Here is a 20,897-nt window from a genome sequence, read left to right on the forward strand (position 1 = left end):
CTCCACGCGGTCGGGGGGATTGTCCCTGGGGCATTGTCATTCACGGCGGTGGTTCACTTGGTGCTCGTTGAATGGTAAGAATTGAGAGTATACCGGACTCCGTGCTAATTGCTGATTTATTTTGCGGTGATCGACTGCACATGTATACCTTGCTGCACATGTACTCCTTGCTGCACATGTATTCCTTGCTGCACATGTATCCCCTGATGTGTCTGTAGAAGCAGCTTCAATCAAGTGAAATAAAGCCTACACTCTGAAGGTTTTTCCCTCACATTCATTTCAATTTATTTCACTTGATCCCTTCGGCTCCCTCAACCGACGATGGACAAGATCTACAAACCAGAGAGGTTCGACGCAGACCCAAACGCGACTGACTCGGAAATGAAATGGTCGCATTGGTTCCGTTCCTTCTCACACTATCTGACCATTATCGAAGAGGGAGCCGACAAACTGGCCGCCCTTGTGAATCATGTCTCGCCCAGTGTATTCAGGCTCTTATCGGAGTGTGACACCTACGACGCAGCGATCGACGAGCTGCGGGCGCTCTACGTGAAGCCCAAGAACGAGGTATACATACGACATCTTCTCAACACACGCAAGCAAGCAGCCGGGGAGACAATCGATCAGTTCCTGCAAGCTCTGAGGCAGTTGGGAAAAGACTGCAGTTTCCGGGCTGTAACCGCCGAGGAACATCGAGATGAAGCGACCCGAGTGGCGTTCATCCAAGGGCTCAGGTCAGCCCCCATACGACAACGCTTACTGGAGAAAGCACAACCCACTCTTGAAATGGTAGCTGACCAGGCTCGAGCAATGGATACGGCTCAGCAGCAATCAGTCATATGGGACACCGATGCTGCTAATGAACGCTGCTACGGCGGAAACTCAAGGAACCCCCCGGGACACCTCCGACACTGAGGATGGAGATAAACCCGAGGAATCGGATACCCAGACCTCGTCAAACTCCTCAGCCACTACTTCGGTTGGTAAATGCTTCTTTTGTGGGTATAAAAGACACCTCCGCAACAAATGCCCTGCCAGGGATGCCACATGCATGAATTGTGACAAGAAAGGGCATTATGCTAGGGTATGCAAATCTACTCTTAGAAGAAATAAACCCACTTCTGCGGCTCTCTACTCACAAAAGAAAGTAACAGCGGCTTCACCGGGGAATTTACCCAAGGTTATCATCAACGTACGAATTAACGGGCATATGGCTGAGGCTCTGATTGATACCGGTAGCTCTGAAAGTTTCGTCAACAGCTCGCTAGTGAAGGGCAGGAAATGGAAGATCCACCCGACAGACAATACGGTATGCATGGCCTCCACATCACTACAGTCCCGAGTACGAGGGTACTGCAATGTTGAGTTGGACGTAAAAGGGTACACGCATCGGGATGTAAGGGTACTGGTGCTTCGTGATTTATGCGCTGATGTAATTCTGGGTCATAATGTCCTCAAGCAACACGCGAGCGTCGAAATACCCTTTGGAGGAAGCAAACCTCGTCTAATTCTAAATGCTCTGACCACCGCGGAGGTATCGTCCCCCCAGCTGTTTGCTAACTTGTCGCCGGACTGTAAACCGATAGCGATCAAATCGCGACGATATACCACTGCCGATATGAACTTCATCACTTCTGAGACCAAGCGATTATTGGAAGAAGGTATTATAGAACCGAGCGATTTGCCATGGCGCGCGCAGGTGTTGGCGACCACCAACCAGAACCATAAGAAACGAATGGTTGTCGATTACTCTCAAACGGTCAATCGCTTCACCCAACTCTATGCCCACCCTTTGCCGCGCATAGACGAGATGGTCGAACGCGTGGCCAATTACAAAATATTCAGCACCATCGATTTGCGAAGCGCCTATCATCAAATTCCCATCCGAGAGGAAGACAAACCTTACACCGCGTTCGAGGCAGGTAGACGCCTCTACCAATTCAGGAGGATTCCGTTTGGTGTCACTTATGGAGTAGCTTGCTTCCGAGTTATGGACGACATCATCTCGGATGAAAACCTCAAAGACACTTTTGTTTACGTGGACAATGTCACGGTGTGCGGTAAGGATCGGGGGGAACATGATATGAATCTGGACAGATTCTTGAGCATTGCTAGAAAATATAATCTGACCCTCAACTACGAGAAATGCGTATTCTCGGCAAGGTCAATTAATCTTCTCGGCTACACAATAGCCCACGGCACGATTAAGCCCGATCCTGAACGATTGCACCCACTCCGTGAGCTACCCCCACCTCAGGACCTGCAGACAATGCGTCGAGTGATTGAGATGTTCGCGTACTACGTGAGATGGATCCCCCAATACTCTGAAAAAATACATCCCCTAGTGCATTGCAAAAACTTCCCACCAGATGTCGCTGTTGTAAAAGCTTTCCACAGCCTCAAAGATGATATCAGTAATTCCGTGGTGTTATCGATCGATAGCACGGTACCAATCGTGGTGGAAACGGACGCTTCCGATCATGAGATCGCCGTGACGCTCAATCAGTCCGGACGACCCATCGCGTTCTTCTCGAGAACTCTCTCTGGAAGCGAGCAGAGACACTCGGCAATATAGAAGGAAGCGTACGCTATTGTCGTAGCCCTACGTAAATGGAGGCATTATTTACTGGGCAACCACTTCACACTCGTCACGGACCAGCGATCCGTTGCCTTCATGTTTGATGGGAAAAATAAGAACGAGAAAATAATGAGATGGCGAATAGAGCTATCTTGTTATAGTTACGACATTGTTTATCGGCCCGGGAGGGAACACCCTGCTGCAGACACCTTCTCTCGGGTCTACTGTTCGGCGACAATCAGTCGGGCTTTGCGAGACCTTCATGGGTCTCTGTGCCACCCCGGGGTAACCAGAATGGCACATTTCGTGCGCAGACAAAACCTTCCCTATTCTATCGAAGATATTAAACAAATGAATGCTTCATGCCCTGTTTGTGCTGAACTAAAACCCAGATTCTATGGCGTCGCTCCCGGCAGATTGATCAAGGCCACTTCCCCCTTCGAGAGACTAAATATCGACTTCAAAGGACCCCTGCCGACCGAGACAGACAACAGATACATATTCACTGTTGTTGATGAATACTCAAGGTTCCCTTTCGCATTTCCGTGCTCGGATATGACCTCGGGCACTGTCGTGAAATGTCTCTCTGACCTCTTCGCTATGTTTGGGAAACCTTCCTCCATACATTCAGACAGAGGGCCGTGTTTCATGTCGGCCGGGCTAAAACAGTTCCTATATGAACACGGCATAGCAACTAGTCGAACGACGGGTTACAACCCACAGGGTAATGGGCAGGTGGAACGGTATAATGGAGTCATTTGGAAAGCCGTAACCCTGGCGCTGAAATCGAGAGGACTGGGCCCCGAGCGGTGGGAGGTTACCCTACTCGACGCTCTGAATTCCATACGCTCTTTGCTCTGTACGTCCACCAATGCTACTCCTCACGAACGAATGTTTACTCACCAACGACGTTTTGACGGCCAATCGGTGCCCAACTGGCTAACCTATCCCGGAACAGTGTTCATGAAGCGCCCGGTACGACAAAGCAAGTATGAACCAATGGTGGAGGAGGTCGAACTCATCGATGCTAATCCTGAGTATGCTCATGTTGGACTTCCTAATGGCAGGGAGACCACTGTGTCGGTTCGCCATCTGGCTCCCGCAGGTATTCCTCCCGCAGGTACTCCTCCTGCAGGTACTCCTCCATCTGGTACTCCTCCCTCTGACATTCCCTCCCCAGGTGTTTCCCCCCCAGGAACTCCACCCGGGAATGGTGGCGACGGAGCTGCCGCGTTCCACCCGAGAGCGATCGAGGAGTCATCCCCGGCACGAGTCGAGGCTCCCCAAGAGGATCGGAAGCCTCCCTCAAGTGAAACCACCATTTACTCCCGGAGAGGACGACAGATAAAACCCCCTCGCCGACTCGATCTGTAAAGAGGATTATCGGCATCCCTCGATGGCACCTTACCATGCTCCTATAACTCAAAATAATCCTCACTGCTTGGAATGCATGCTTCTGTAGTTTAAATAGTTCGCGCTGCTTGAAATGTATACTCCTATAACGTTGAAGTAATCATGGTGCGTCAGTTGAGCCTCGAGTTACATTTTAAAGACGGGGATAATGTGATGAATTGAAGGATGTGACGCGTGATCACATGTCGTGCGGCTCGCACACGGGACAGATAAAACCGAGATTCCGCGCGGTCGGTGGGATTGTCCCTGGGGCATTGTCATTTACGGCCGTGGTTCACTTGGTGCTTGTTGAATGGTAAGAATTGAGAGTATACCGGACTCCGTGCTAATTGCTGATTTATTTTGCGGTGATCAACTGCACGTGTATACCTTGCTGCACATGTATTTCTTGCTGCACATGTATTCCCTGATGTGTCTGTAGAAGCGGCTTCAATAAAGTGAAATAAAGCCTACACTCTGGTTTTTCCCACGCATTCATTTCAACTTGGATGCATTTACCTTCTTGCGGGGAAATCTCCGAAAATTTACATCCTGAAGTTCCAGCACCGACACTTCAATGCACAATGACAGAATTGTCCGACAGCTTGGTGCATCACACTTACCTTTTGAGCTGTCCGGTCTACATCTAGCTTCGACTCCCGAATTGAGTATGAATTGCGATCTAACTGGTCAATACAAATATAGTGCAGAAGCTGCTGCCCAGATAGCGACCATTCGAAGGTTTGCTGATGTAGTGAAAAACGTTGAGGAACCTCCAAGAGCAGACCACTTAATCTCCACAATCTCGGATGAAGATAACTCACCAACTCTGCGCAAAGAACACCGTAGGATCTTTGAAATGTCCACCAACTTATGCTCGCAGACGGGACACACAGTTTAGCGTTTGAAGGATGGCAGACACATACATGAATCAATGTGCCTGTTAAACATCAGGATGATAGTTTATATCTGGGTAGTGGGTATGGATTCGAACCAGGGCTAGACAGCGTAGAGATACACATACTGCTCTGCTATCCTGCCAGCCCCCATTGCAGGGTATCATCAAAGCAGCTGTCAACCAGGGTAGAAATTTCGACTTTGGCCAGGGTAGCAGCACATTGCCCACAAGCAAATGTTTGCAACTGGCTTAAAGGAAGGCATTCTCATTGGATGCAATCTACTGTGGGAATCAAACCTAAAGTTTGGAGCACAAACATGAATGCACTACCTTGACTAATCTGCAGCATCAAACCCAATGGATGACTATATTTAGCATTTAATCAAAATCTGTTTCACATCAACTCCTCACCTCTATCTATCATGGAAAAGGAATTGCTTGCTTGGCATTCCTAATGATGTAGATGTTGGGATCCCAGGTTCAAATCCCACATACAGTGGCCTAAAAGTTAGTTTGCTGATGTAAGGTCCAACTTTTAAAAATATATAATTTTTGGGTCAAATTTTGATTAAAGCATTGTCGGTTCTGTTGAAAATACACGAGGCTTGCTAAGCTGGATGTCAGAGTTGGCTGATACACAATTAGTTCCCTGAAAATAAAAAGAATCACAGGCCATTAACTTTTGAGCCACCGTCTATTTTGATTTGGCCATCATCTTGCGCTTGGATTGAATAGAACACAAGGTCAGAAGATGATCTTCCATTCACCTTGACAGGAACAATAATTCGGCCGAGGCCAAGCGAAGCGAGGTCGATTATTCCTCGTATGTGAATCACTCGACAAACCAGGCCTGCACAAAACACTTTTTGGAACGCCGGCTGCATTTTCCATACAATCATGTAACTTTGTTTAAAAATTATTCACGGGTAGGTTGGTGCTCCTATGTTGAAAGCTTTGTGTCAATAGCAGTGAAGAAAACGAATAAAGGTGAAAAAGTGAGGGCCTCGCCCGACATTAGACAACACGATCATGGGTGGTTGTGGATGCCTATTACTTATTGGTAATAAGTAATATTACCTCCGCCACCGAAGGTGAAGGAGGTTATGTTTTCACCCTTTTCTGTTCGTCTGTGTACAGGATATCTCAAAAAGTTGTGGACTGATCCGGATGAAATTTTGTGGACAAGTTCGGTGTGTGACAAGGACGAAGTGATTAGATTTTGGTGAAGATCCAAATCTGGATCCGACTACTAGTATTTAAAAAAAGTGATTCTTCACCATTGATAAGGCCAAAAACGATTTCGAGCACGATATCTCAAAAGGTTGTGGGTGGACTTGGACGAAACTTGGAGAGGTTGGGTGTGTGACGAGGAAGAATTGATTCGATTTTGGTGAAGATCCAAATAAGATAATTATTTAATTTTTCTCAGTGATTCTTGACCATTGAGAGATAGAGCTAAAAACGATATTGTACGAGATAGCATGACAGTTCAAAAATGTGTTGGACCCGATATGTTCTCGTGGATCAAGCATTACGTGGCTGAGGTATGCGCGCTCTCTCCCGAATGTCCTTCGAGTTTCACTTTGTAAATGAGGTAAATAAAAAGAAAATGTATTTCATCATTCATTGTTCGAAACCCAAATTTGCTCCACGAGTTTCTCCTTCAGTATCTAAACCTCCACAATGGTCCCATCCGCACAAGTTGCTTGCAGTGTTGGACGAGCATAAATCGCTCAACTTAATCATTCAAAATTACTACTTCCAGAATGTCCCTTCATGGAACATGTGCAGACACTCCCACAAACAAAACACACAATATTATTAATTGCCATGACAATGAACAATGACATTTGTGCGATTATGACATCCTCCCTATAAAAAGGTAAAATCATCTCCTCTCCACGCAACTCTAAAAGTTAAAAACCTGTACCAATGAAAACTTTCAAAAGGGGCAACCTTTACCTTTTAAAAAGAAAAAAAAAATACAAACTTTTCAAGCAGTGATTGTTCACATTTGTTATATTCTGCACAAGTGGTGGGATGTCCAGAACTGGTACAATGAAAGCACAGCCCCATCACTGCAACAAATCAAAATGCTACACCAGAATGCACATGGAGGGTTCAGGAAGGAAAACAGATCCAGTCACAGAATAAATGTCGAAAAATTTGTAAATACAACAAAAGACGTTTGAACGTTTTATTTTCAACGGAACTGCAACATTACTGTCAGAACAATAGCCGGTATAAACCAAGACATTGCTTGTAAGAGGAGGAACATTTAGTGATGGCAAAATCGTTCAAGCAGCCTGCCTGAGTACCGAGGTCAATTTGTGCACTTTGCTTTTCGTAGACAGGTCTATGTAACGATCTCCCAGGCTCACCACCATCCCACCAAGAATGGAGTCATCGATCTGCCAACGGGGATTGGTAAGAATGAGGGTTTTGTGGAAAGAAACATAAAAATGGTGATGGAACAGTGTCACAAAAAAACATAATAGTCAAGGACAGACATTTTGTTTCAAGCAAAACAGTGAGGCAAGTGTTTCAACCACAACAAAGATCATGGACGGGTCTCATGAAGAAATGAGCATGACCTGCCTTCTCAAAGAATCTCAACCAGGGAGAGCACAGCAAACGTTTGTACAACACACACACACCTCCATCAACCAAATGCACAAGTACTGTGCCACGCCATAATAAAATAAATAGTCCCGTGGGGGAATGACGGTTATTTCCCCAACAGGTGGGGTGAAAATGAGAGATTAGGGGGAAGGGGCTGTGCCCCCCCACCCCTCCACTTCTTGAAGTGGTACGGTCATGGGGAGCACAACTTAACAGCATGCTCCTTTTGTTTCATGAAACAGTTTGGTCTGCATCTGGCCGTTGATTTTTGAGAAGATTTTAAAATAACTTACCTGAATTTGAGACGAAACCCCTCGCTTCAGCCTCTTATGGAGGGGTGGATCCAGATGGGGAGCACAACCTCTCGAGATCATGCTATTCTGATGCATCGTACCAAATTTGGTCCATAATCGGTCGGGTAGTTTGTGAGAAGAGGTTTTACTCAAATGTTAACGGACGTACTTACATACGGACTCCATGAGCTAATTTTGGAGACATAACAAAACGCGAAAACATCTCAAAATGCAAAGCCCGGCCACAGGCACTTTGTACTCAAACTAAACGCGGAGGAAACAACGAAAAATAATTAATTTTTAAAATTAAAATTTTATCAATTACCATTCTCCATATTGTCATTATAAAGCTTTGTTGAAAATTTGATGACAAGAGCACAAATGGTAAATAAAAAGTTCTGGCCTGGAGAAAAGCAACTGACGACACACTGATGCACACCCCGAGTGTAAACAAAGCAGTTTAATAATCTGCGATATGAACACAATCAAATAGATGACATACATCAATATCTGGTAGCGTGTTCTTTGGCACCATACAGTGCATGAACCCATGAATGCATCGAATGACTGATGTTCAGTATGACAGCCTGACCCAGGTTTGATCAAAGGTGGATGGGATTTTGTTGCAGCTTTTGCATATGAATAGGTGGACGTCAGCTTTTCTGCAGCTCCCATGTGTTCAATGGCGTTTGTGTTAGGCCTTTGCCACACCCATGCAAGAAGCTGCAGCCAATTCCATCTCTTCCAGACAGAGGTGGATCTGAACATATAGCAGGTACCACAATATTCCTGCAGCGAACGTGGTCCATACTGAACGTGGAACTGAGCAACAAACTTGTAAATGAAGTTCTTTATTTTTCAGCATGGAGGGCACAAGATCCACAATCTTCAGAATGGATTTGTCATATCCTGTATCCAACAACAATGTCTTCCTTGCTCCTACACATATTATTCTGGGACAAACGAGGTTCAATATAATCTCACCCTGTTCCCAAAGGGCCAAAAAATTAAGTGTGTTGAAAATGTCAGATGTCACTCCCATTTTTCAACTGAGGATCCGAGGTTCTTGGTGGAGCTGCCACACACACACACACACACACACACACACACACACACACACACACACACACACACACACACACACACACACACACACACACACACACACACACACACACACACACACACACACACACACACCTGTGGTTCCCAACCTTTTTTTGGTGGCGACCCCATTCCAGATCTCAGCATCAGAGCGCGACCCCTTGAAGAACAAAGTCACATGTGTTCAGTATGAAACATCATTATCGTTCGCATTTATTGCCCACTTGTATTTTTGACAAATTATTGATACAATCATGATCAATGCGATGGCTGGGCCTGTTTCTCAGCCACGAGTTTTGCAATGCGCGGCTCAACGCCACTCAACGCGACGATCATGTCTTTCTCGATTTCAAGACGATTGCGGAACTTCGTTTTTATCACAACCATTGTAGAAAATGTCTGTTCACATAAGTATGACGAAGGGTACGGCATTAGGAGCCAAATTGCATTCTCGGATAGACGTGGATAGGATTCGAGCATTTTGCACCAGTAACTGGACAAAGACACGGACTTGTACAATGATTTTGCTCCAGAATCCTGCTTCAGTCTCACAAGCTCCTCTTGGGCGATATCATCGTCGGCGATGGCGTCTAATGGTGCACTGAATGGGTCTCGGGTAACAGTGAATGACTGGATGTCGAGCTCGGGAAAGTAGTGTTCGAACTGATCAATCAGTGACTGAAGGTGTTCATTGATTTCGCCAGAAACATGCTCGACTTGGATGTATTCGGATTCTTCAACTTCCAGGTGGGCAGAGAGGCGCGGAAATAATACGAAACGGTTGCGACTCACTTTATCTTTCAACAATGCAAGTGTGGCAAGAAACCCTTTTATTTTGTCATGGAAGAACATCAGATTCGTGTCTCTGCCTTGAAGCGTACGATTGAGCACATTTATACGTTCAAAAATATCACTCAAATAGCACAATTTAGTAAGCCAGTTACTGGACTCCAGCATTTCTTCCAATCCATTCTTGTTTTTTGTATGTAAAAACTTTTAACTCTTCACGTAACTCGTAAACACGCAGAACAACGTTTCCTCGTGAAAGCCATCGTACTTGAGTGTAGAACAGTAAGTTGATGTGATCGGTGTCCATTTCATGATAGAATAAACTGAATAACCCCGTGTTTAATGCGCTTGATTTGATGCGATTCACAATTTTGATCACCTGCGAGAATACGTCCATGAGACTTTCGGGCATTGTGCGAGCAGCTAACGCCTCCCGGTGGATCATGCAATGCATCATAAATGCATGAGGAGCCACTCGCTGTAATTTAGCTTTGAAGGCAGAATGCCTGCCAAGCATTGCAGGAACTCCATCTGTTGTCGATCCAATCAATTTATTGAAGTCCAGACTTTCTTGATTGTAAAAGGTTTCGATTTTTGAAAAATGTCAACTCCTTTAGTTGCTGTTTCCAATGACTTGCACATCAAAGGCTCGTCCACAAAATCACCACCTTTGATGAATCTGACCCAAACCATCAATTGTGCGCATGATGCAATGTCCGTTGATTCATCCAGCTGTATGGCATGCCAAAGTGACTGCTTGATATCGGTAACATTCTGTGCGGTAATGTCCTCACTCATGTAACAAATTCTACGATGAACAGTGTTATTCGAGAGAGGTATGATCGCGAGTTAACTAACCATGTCTTCTCCGATCATGAGAGAAACCATTTTCTTGGCACATGGCATTATCAGTTCCTCGCCGATAGTGTGTGGCTTTATAGCTTTTGCAATGAGCAACAAAACATGATAGGACGCTTCCACAGCACGCGCATTGGTCTGATGACATTTACCTTCTTGATCCAAGCGGGAATTCCTAAGGGCGGTTAACTTCCGCTCGAAAAATGAGCGATCTCTATCTTTGTATGCTGCATGTTTTGATGGCAGATGCCGTTGTAACTTGTTATGTTTCATGGATTCACTCGAAAGTACTTCATAACAAATGACGCACTGAGGTTTCTGGACTCCACGCTGAATCACATAATTCGTTTCGTTCATATTATTCGTATTCGTTCACAAAAAGTAACAACTTTCAACTTTGGGTAAAGTATAGAAACGAAATGTTCAAGAAGGCTCTTCTTCAATAAGAAACGACGTAAAATGAATAATAGAGGCACTGAGTGGTATCCAGTAATAATCCAGGAAAATTCAAACACACTTCGCACGCAGGTATTCCAATGGTCGGCAGAAGTAGAGATGATGTAGTTGTAGCGCTGTAAAGATGATGTGAAGAACTTTATATTCGGCCAACTATTTATATGCCTGCTGGACCGTGTTTGCACCCTTACTTCAAAGCAACTTTTGATATGACAACTTTAAGTGCTCCATGTCGCTGGGCAAACATGACTCCTTTCATGTCATCGTCAGCTTCACATGGTCAAAGCCATTCATGCGCGGGAACTGTCCCTCCACTCTCACAAACTTTGAGTCCGTCCATCGCAGTCAAAAACCCAAGCATGGTTTCAGGGATGCGGATGTGTAAGGGGTAAAAGTGCACGGTTTCGCTCCAAGTGGCAGAATTGAACCGAACCGTGAACCAACTACGGGTTCACCATATGGTTTGAACAGAGCAATGCGTGGTTACGGGTAGAACTGGGCATGCTCTTAGGGTTTAAAATTGCAAACATACTGTACCGCGCATGCGCTAGCTGGCTGACGAGGAAATATCATCCACTGATCACCCGAACTAGAGCGGGAAAACCCACCTTAGTTTCTATTTCCAGAACAAAATGTTGTAATGAGAAAGTAATTATTGGCAATGTCAAGAATGTGGCAAGCGCTGTGTATAGACCACAGATTTACATACTTTTCATAAAAACATAGCATTAAAAAAAAAAGTTTTCAGACGAGTCCGCTACCCCACAAAAAGTGCTTCACGACCCCAAATGGGGTCACGACCCCGAGGTTGGGAACCCAGGACATAGACAAATACATGAAACACAACACAGGACTTTAAGACGAGACAAACACAGCCACTGAGCTTGGGAGAAGTGCTGTCACTTCTTGGGGCTCTGGGTACCAGCGACGTCATAACAATGACGCTCGCCCGCTCAACCTCCACCTCCGTCCCCTCCCCGCTCCACCTCCGTCCCCTCCCTGCTCCACCTCCACCTCCGTCCCCTCCCCGCTCCACCTCCGTCCCCTCCCCGCTCCACCTCGTCCTCAGTCCCTTCCCCGCTCCACCTCCACCTCAGTCCCCTCCCCGCTCCACCTCCACCTCAGTCCCCTCCCCGCTCCACCTCCACCTCAGTCCCCTCCCCGCTCCACCTCCACCTCAGTCCCCTCCCCGCTCCACCTCCACCTCAGTCCCCTCCCCGCTCCACCTCCACCTCAGTCCCCTCCCCGCTCCACCTCCACCTCAGTCCCCTCCCCGCTCCACCTCCACCTCAGTCCCCTCCCCGCTCCACCTCCACCTCCGTCCCCTCCCCGCTCCACCTCCACCTCCGTCCCCTCCCCGCTCCACCTCCACCTCCGTCACCTCCCCGCTCCACCTCCACCTCCGTCCCCTCCCCGCTCCACCTCCACCTCCGTCCCCTCCCCGCTCCACCTCCACCTCCGTCCCCTCCCCGCTCCACCTCCACCTCCGTCCCCTCCCCGCTCCACCTCCACCTCCGTCCCCTCCCCGCTCCACCTCCACCTCCGTCCCCTCCCCGCTCCACCTCCACCTCCGTCCCCTCCCCGCTCCACCTCCACCTCCGTCCCCTCCCCGCTCCACCTCCATCTCCATTAATTATAGCAAGGGGATTACTTCAAAACAATGGACTAGAATTACCTGTTGACTCGCACAAAGGAATCTTAATGTTGTGTCAATCACCATTGAAAATAAATACTCATTCTTTTCATTTCCTGGGGAGACCTCCGCCCATTTGGACCCAATGGAGGCAACCATTAAGCCCTGCAGTGGTCTCTTCGTTCCTTTAATTTCTTGCAAAACAACACATGAAAAGAGCTGAAGGATCATTAACTGTGCAGCTGCTCAGTGCAGCTGATGTCATCGTGTGTGGATGTACAGCAACAGGTGCAGTTGAAGGCAATCATGCATTCAACCGACAAGAACAGCTGGACTCCAGAGCAGGTGGTATTAACCTCCGTAGAAGGTGGATGTCTGTGGAGAGTGAAGTTGGTTGTAAATCTCGACATCTTATCTGCCGTGAGTCGTTTCGACTCGTCTCATGTGTTGGGACTTTTCATTAGTCACGCTCTCATCCATGTCCATCAAGCTCTCCTTCCGAGCCCTTTGGCCAAGCCTGCACTCACATCTGCTTGTTCCGTCCGCGAGAGCCACCAGGGTGGAGCTTGCATGCAGCACAAACTACGTAAGTAAGCACACAGTGCTGGCTGCACACGTCTGCACACGGTATGACCTTACACGCATCTGTGCAAGGTGAAGCAGAGAGCGTACCAATGCTCCGCTCTGCACTGTATCCACTTACTCTCTACATTTTCCCAGAATGATTGATGGCCATGTCCTGTGTTTTGCATAAATAAGAACGTATAAGTGGGTTCCATAAGCGCCAAGACAGTCTGCTTTCTCATGTGCCTTTTAGTTGTGATATTTTCATTGTGATTTCTGTCCATCCATTGTAAATAGATGCTCACAATTGCTGATTGAATAAACCTTGTTAAACTGTTAAACACTTCCGGCCTGCTCACTCTTGTCCTTTCCACCAATGTTCCGACATCAGGTGCAAGTTTAGTTCGATGGGAAGTTTTTCCCCGTGATTAGCCAACAGCTATCCACGATAAATAGACGGGTGGCTGTTGAGCGCATAACCCCAAATTAGGGTTCCTGTGCCAAGGAGAGAAAACTCTGCAAGGCTCAGCAGTTCTAATTGGCGGCCACGGTTGCCGAGCAAGCAACCCGTCGGACTGCAGAGTCATCAGTGGCCGGCACCCTCAGGACCGGAGGTCAGGTAAAGGCCCGAGGAGCTCCCTCGTGATAAGCCCAGACTCCGGATCTGTAACAATATACTTATACCATGTTTGGTCAAAATCCCATCACAGGTTCACAAGTTAGCGCGTCAACAGAATTTTTACCTAATGGGCGCTCTGACCTTTGACCTGTTCACCCCATAATCAAACCAGTTTATCTTGAAATCATTATAATACTTGTACCATATTTGACTTCGATCCCTTCAGCTGTTCTTCAATTATCGCAGTCACGAAAAACCTATCATGGACACACAGAAGGACGGACAACCTGAAAACATAATGCCACCGGTGACTTCGTCAGCAGAGGCATAAACGAATATTGTGACGACATGTGACATGCTCTTGAAATAATAAATTGCTCTCAACATATGCACATGACAAAAAAATAAACAAATGAAAAAGTAACAAATAGAGCAGGAGAGTTTTAAAATGTCACCCACCTTCATTTCCAATTTCAGCACCTGGCCTTTTTCCAAGAAGCCCTCCAGCACAGTCTGAAGTTCTGTCTGAATCGTCTTCTCCAACGGCTGGAAAAAAATATGACAAGCAAACGCCGAGAGATTCACAATGTGAACAGTAACTCACCGCATGTTCCTAAGTGTAAAATTGATGTGGCATCAAAGCACGAATGGGCTGGTGGCCGAGCATTACATCTATCTATCTATCTATCTATCTATCCTGGAAGCTGTCCAATCTAAAACACTCAACATTACTGGGAATTCCGGAATGAGGCTGAAGCACAAGACCTGATGTTCATAGATCGCAGGCAGGTCACTAAGCCTCTGTTTTTTTGACCGCTTCTCCTCTGGTCTAACTAAATCGACTTCATCAGCCTCCGTGCATTGCCCCTTCTTTATAACCTCACTCTTCAATGAACCTCCATCTTGTAGTGAAACAAAAAAAAAAAAGAATTATAAAATAGGTGACTAAAGTTGCAATCTCATTACCTGTGCAGTGGTGACGATACATGATATTTCACCACGATGGGCAGCCATAATTTTTGTGAAAGCAGAAGCAACTTGTGGAAGTCGAGAGAGGCGACTATTTTCTCCAAGGAGAGCTGAAGTTGTTTGGGTGTTGGTGGAATCAGAAAGGAAATGAGCAATGTTAACACACATACCTTATAAAGAGAAATGATGCACCAAACATAGATTGCACCCAAAAGAAAAATCAAGGACACATCAAAGCAATAATTTTCAGGTATGTTGGTCGAACTGAGAAGACTCACAAACAAGGTTGACAAGCAGAGGAGAAGCTTTCTCCTTCGCCAACAATTGGTTGATAGCTTGTATCTTCTGATGCTTTTTCATATGTGGATTCATCACAGAGAAATATAGTTGAGAACCTTTCAACGAAACCTGCAATGCAGATTAAAAATTTTAACTTCTAACTGAGATGAGATGTGCCATACTCTTTACAGAACGTTGGTGCTGATGAAGCAGTTTCAGCTCGCCCACTCCTCACGAAGAACACCGTGGGATCTTTAAGATCCATCAACTAATACTAGCAGAGGGGACATCCAGCTTTACATACATCCGAGAGATGGCGCACATATTGATGCCCCGCCCTGCCTCTAAAACACTAGGATGAGAGTTTCGAGCTGGGCCGAGATTCGAACGCAGGCGAGACAGCTCAGAAGCGAGTGCGACTACCTTGAGGCGATCCGACCAACCTCTCCCCCTGCCCCATTTAGGTTGAAGAGATCATGTTCCAAATAAATACCAGATTTGGTGGTTATACATGAAAATTGATGAATGGAACGGACTTGCTTCATTGCAGTTTTACCTCCGCCACCGAAGGTGAAGGAGGTTATGTTTTCACTCCTTTCTGTTTGTCTGTTTGCAGGATATCTCAAAAAGTTGTGGACGGATCCGGATGAAATTTTGTGGACAGGTTCGGTGTGTGGCAAGGACGAACTGATTAGCTTTTGGTGGAGATCCGGATCAGATTAGGAGAAATTTTTAAAAGTGATTTTTCACTAGTGAGAGATAGGGCTAAAAAAAAATGATATACAGCACAGCACAATATCTCAAAAAGTTGTGGACGGATTCAGACGAAACTTGGTGGACATGTTGGGTGTGTCGCAAGGATTATTGAATCGATTTTGGTAAAGATCCGAATCTGGATCTGGATACGAGAATTATTTAATGTTTAAAGCAATTCTTCACCATTGATAGGGCTAAAAACGATATAGCACTGTATAGCATGATATTTACCTTCGCAAACTTCGTTTGACGAAGGTATTGTATTGACCCCCGTGTATTTATTTATTGGTAAATATGTGTGCAGACAACATTGCGTAAAAACTGCTGGCCCAATTTGCATGAAATTTTCAGAGATGATGTGCAGTTACTCAAGGACGCCAGGCGAAGCTTTTGGGAGCGATCGGATCAAAGGTCAAGGTCAAGGTCACAAAAAGGTCAAAATCGTTTTTTTGTGATTAAAGTGTCAATTTTGTTCCGATTTATATCAAATTAAGTCCAAAATGTTCAGTATTCAAATCCCGATCCACTGATATAGCGTATGGTATAGTGTTTGCAACCCGAGTTAGTCTGTGGAAGTCAAAGGTCAAGGGGGTCACCAAAATGGAGTTTTTGATTGGGAAGCGTTGTGGACAACATTACACAAAAACCACTTCGCAGATTGTCATGAAATTTTGTGGATGTGTTTGACATCACGAGAGGACAAATCGATTAGATTTTGGGAACGATCGGATCAAAGGTCAAGGTCACAAAAAGGTCAAAATAGTTTTTTCGCGATTAAATTGTCAATTTTGTTTTGATTTACAGCAAATCAACTCCAAAATGTTCAAAATTAAATTCCCCATCCTCTAATATGACACATGGTATAGTACTTTTGTCACCCAAGGCAGCGGTTGGGGGTCAAAGGTCAAGGGGGTCACACATATATCAGAAAGCGTTGTGGACAACTTAATGCAAAAAAACAAAACACAGAGAGGCTTTAATTGTTTTGGATTTGTTTGGCATCATGAAAGGACAAATCCATTAGATTTTGGGAGCGATCGGATCAAAGGTCAAGGTCACAAAAAGGTCAACATCGTTTTTTCATGATGAAAACGGTTAATATGTTTCTGATTTACATCAAATTAACTCCAAATTGTTCAGTGTTCAATTCCCCATCTTCTGAAATGACACAAGGTATAGTACTATTGTCACCCTCGGTAGCAGTTGTGCGTCAAAGGTCATGGGGGTCACGAAATGCATATTTGTATTGAGATGCGTTGTGGACAACTTAATACAAAGGTAACTAGTGGCTGGCGCGAAGGTATGCGCTCTACGAGTGCCTGTTCTAGTTCAAAAATGTATTGGGCCTGATATGTTCTTGTGGATCAGGCATTACATGGTGGAGGTACGCGCTCTACCGAGCGCTCTTCTAGTTTGAACTGCAACCATTCTGGTGTTGTGCAGAGATGCAGATTGAACTGTAAAAAAAATATATATATATATATATATATATATATATATATATATATATATAATAAAAAATAACTGAGGAAGACATTTAAACATTACAATACTGAATGTGGAAAGCAGAGTTAACTGAATCTCGGCTTGGATGTGGGGGGGGGGGGGGAAATCATTTTTCTTTTTAAAAGCAGAAAAGAATCCTCCTTTGGATAATATTAGTCATCCTCCATAAATACAAAATTGGTCCGAGTTTAATTCACCAACTTACCAACCAAACCTGGTTCACCATCTCTGCTCACCACTCAATCCACAACCCCTGCTCTCCATACTAAAATTCCACATGCCCATCCTTTAATCTCTTACCAGCAAATTGTTAAACTGATTCTCCAGCTGTGGGAGCTGTTTCTGCTTGCTGCCCGCAGAATACAGCGCAGTGGCATAGCGTCCTTCCACTCCATAAACTTGCAATGGAGGCTGCAACATGTCAGGAATTGGCACATGGTATTTACCATGATCATACAAACACAGGGTGTCTCACAAATCACGACAGAATGTAAAACAAGTAATTTTGAAAACTTTTAATAAAAAAAATATGGTCAACCAATCAGTGAGTAAAATTATTTCATTAATCAACATATCCAATCATATTACCTGTTAATGATAACATTAAATGTAATATTAATTCTTTTTTATGTTCTATAGTGAAACCCCATACAACTGATTATTACTTCGTATGCAGCCTGTGGCTGCTGGTTGCATCATTAATGGGAGCATGGCTGTGCCACTGATGCAGTGGCCCTTGTTTCCAGTAAACTGGTACTCATTTTGTCGACCTTCTGATGACAAGCTGAATCAATCCATCCCGTGTTACGTAAACGGCACGACAGGGACTCGAACTCAAGACCCTATGAGCTTAAGCCAGCAATCTTAACCATCAAGCCCTCACCATGCTTCGTACAACTGATTATTTCGTATGCAGCTTGCAGCTGCTGGTTGCATCATTGCTGTGAGTGTGGCCGTGACACTGATGCAGTGCCCCTTGTTTCCAATAAGCTGGTACTCAGTTTGTCGACCTCGGAAGGATGACAGGCTGTCAACCCACCTGGTGTTATATTGTTACTAATCTGGAACCCATCGTACACAACAGACAGAGTCCTTATAGATCAGTTATATCGGTAAGTATGTGTTCCTAGTTAGGGTCCCATCCCTTGTTTAATGGGTAATTAAGTATACGTGCGCTGCGAAGTTGTTTTATAGTCAGGTCTTTAAATCCTTAGATCCAACAAACCAACCACCCTGCCATTCCCATTCACAACTCCTCCACTGAACTAGCACTTTACCAGGCTCCCCTTGCTGTTCAGTTGGAGTTTTCACAGCGCGTCAACACACCTGATCCCTGTCCAACCAGGAGCGAACAGCGCGTCAAGACACCTGATCCCTGCCCAACCAAGCGTGCACAGAGCGTCCGACACCGAGGCTCCGCCCCGCTCAGGTTGCGGATAAAAAGACCAGGCTCCCTTTGGAGGTGTCTTCATGTTCATGTTTGTGTCGGAGCCTGGTTGTGTGTCGGAGCCCGAGGAGAATCACTTGCTTCGCCGTCTCGTCGTTTGTTTTTGCTGTCCGGATCATGCTGGCGTGTGCCGCTCCACTCCTGGTGCCTTCGCCCTTGATGCCACGTGAAAGCTGCGGGTTTGAGTCCCGCTACTGAGCCAGATCGTCGAAGACCGCACGAGGCGGACCTCCAAGCACAGGCTCTGGTCTCCAGCTCACCTTTCCTCGAGCTGGAAGCCTTCAATAAAGACCCGACGGGGTTCGTTTCTTTTGGGTGTGTGTCTGTGTGTGGGCCCGTCTCTTAAGTATTATTGTTAAGTGCTTTTGCTCACTGTATATTGCTTGCCTGATATTCGGATAACTCTGTCCTTACGTGCTTCCTGCCCCGATTATTATTGTAATAAATTTCCCTATTATTGAATGTCCCAGCTCATTCCCTGTCATTTATTTTTTTGGCTTAGCACGGTGCGTGTTGAGGAGGTAAAGCGAGGCAGTAAATTGTTCATTTGGACCGACGGGCCTTGGTAACCATCCGCTCGGGTTACACACGGTAACGGCTCATCTCGCTCGATGTCCATCGAGGGTGTGAATTCCACGGTGGCTTTGCCGAGTGGGTAATTAGGTATATTGAAGTTTGGCAATTAACCCTACTCCACGCGGTCGAATTATTGGCGATTCATGGTCCTGTAAGGGACCTGTGCCTTTCGGACTTATCCGAGGGTCACGACCTAAATTCCGGTGTGTTCAGTGGAGCAGACTCTACTGCTCCCTCTAGCGGTCGTGCTCGCCACCGATACCCGGCCCACAACAATATTACTGCACGACAGGGGCTCGAACTCAAGACCCGAGGATCTTAAACCAGCCATCTTAACCGTTAAGCCAACACCAGGTTTTATACAACTGATGACACAGAAGAGGAAGGGAATCTGAAATGTCATTATTATTATTTAAGACATCAAATCCATCATGTGCACAACGCAAAAAGAAAATTCCATCCGCAACACCCGTTTGGATCGTTTTGTTTCAGTTTACATCGACTTTAAAAATGATGCAGCTCACCCGAACCAGTTTGCAGACGGAAGCAGAGGTAGTAAAGCTGCGAGCCTGGAAGGAAGAATAAAAAGATGAAAAGTGAAGAGTTGCGACATGGCCGCCATACATTGCACAGTTTACCTCCTTCGTCTACCTGAACAAAACTTCCCGAGGTAAAACTGCTATACACGAGACACAAACATCAACAAGGAAACAAAGAAAGTCGAAGTACATTTTTACTTCACACCCAAAACATCTGTTTGTGATTTAAAACCACTTAACGTGTTCCTGACGTTTTGCTCCAATCCAACGTTCTAACTTCACGGACCAATCAGCTCATCCTCATGGAATCTCACCATTGTGACGTGAACACGGTTTAATAATGCTTTCGCAGCATTCACCACACATTCACAGCCTTAAGGTCACCTCAGGCTTTACAGGTCGGCAATGAAGGAAATATCAAAATAAAACTTTACCATTTCTCACATAAATAGGTAAAAGAAACCCGAGCCAGTTATGAAATGATATCTAAAGGATAAACACAACAGTTCATTTTGATCATATTGCCGAATGCCGAGCGTGCTCACCAACTGAGGTAAACGAAAACCCGCCATGTTCCTCTGGTCGAAGACGTGAGTTACTTCCCTCAACTTAAAATAATTACAAAAAAATCCTTGATTTAAAAAACTGTTGGCGAAAACATTTTTAAACTTTACTGAAAACTCCGAATATTTTAACACAAAAAGGGAGAGGCACAAAAATAAATTTTTTAACACCTTTGTTTATACACCGCCTCGTGTTGTAAATATCATGTGATGTGTGGTGACAGTATTTTAAACGATTTCACAAATGTGATGGACAAACAACGCTTCCTTATTCATCGTGGGGGTTATTCGGTTATGTATGTTCAAAGGGTTCGGTTTATATTATGATCTTACAGGCTGGGGTGGTATGGCCATCCAATGAGCCAAGTGACCCCAAGCCACAGGTCAGGACATCAATATCATATTGTTGGCACATCGAATATATAATTTGAATAAAAACCAAATAAAATAATGTAA

General features: G+C 45.4%; 1 protein-coding gene across 1 annotated transcript; it reads right to left on the minus strand.

The window, feature by feature from the left end:
- Positions 1 to 7,051: 7,051 nt before the first annotated feature.
- ATP5PO (ATP synthase peripheral stalk subunit OSCP) lies at positions 7,052 to 20,617 on the minus strand. Its single transcript, XM_085848352.1, has 7 exons — positions 20,424 to 20,617; positions 19,864 to 19,908; positions 17,617 to 17,727; positions 15,054 to 15,183; positions 14,773 to 14,885; positions 14,266 to 14,352; positions 7,052 to 7,279 (listed from the first exon to the last, which is right to left on the minus strand). Exons 1-7 carry the CDS (start codon positions 20,448 to 20,450, stop codon positions 7,166 to 7,168), a joined length of 627 nt encoding a protein of 208 aa, XP_085704478.1. The 5' UTR covers positions 20,451 to 20,617; the 3' UTR covers positions 7,052 to 7,165.
- Between the last annotated feature and the right edge of the window lie 280 nt (positions 20,618 to 20,897).

This window comes from Eptatretus burgeri, chromosome 12 (assembly GCF_056783735.1).
Source record: "Eptatretus burgeri isolate ZD-2024b chromosome 12, Ebu_testis_v1, whole genome shotgun sequence".
In the NCBI taxonomy this organism is placed as follows: Eukaryota; Metazoa; Chordata; class Myxini; order Myxiniformes; family Myxinidae; genus Eptatretus; species Eptatretus burgeri.

Bases quoted from the DNA above. Each gene is read 5' to 3' on its own strand.
- ATP5PO (XM_085848352.1), bottom strand. From the start codon at position 20,450: ATGGCGGGTTTTCGTTTACCTCAGTTG. The intron at 17,728-19,863 runs GTGAGCTGCATC...GACATGTTGCAG, and splicing joins CCGTCTGCAAACTGGTTCGG to CCTCCATTGCAAGTTTATGG. The intron at 7,280-14,265 runs GTGGGTGACATT...CCCCGTTGGCAG, and splicing joins TGCTGAAATTGGAAATGAAG to ATCGATGACTCCATTCTTGG.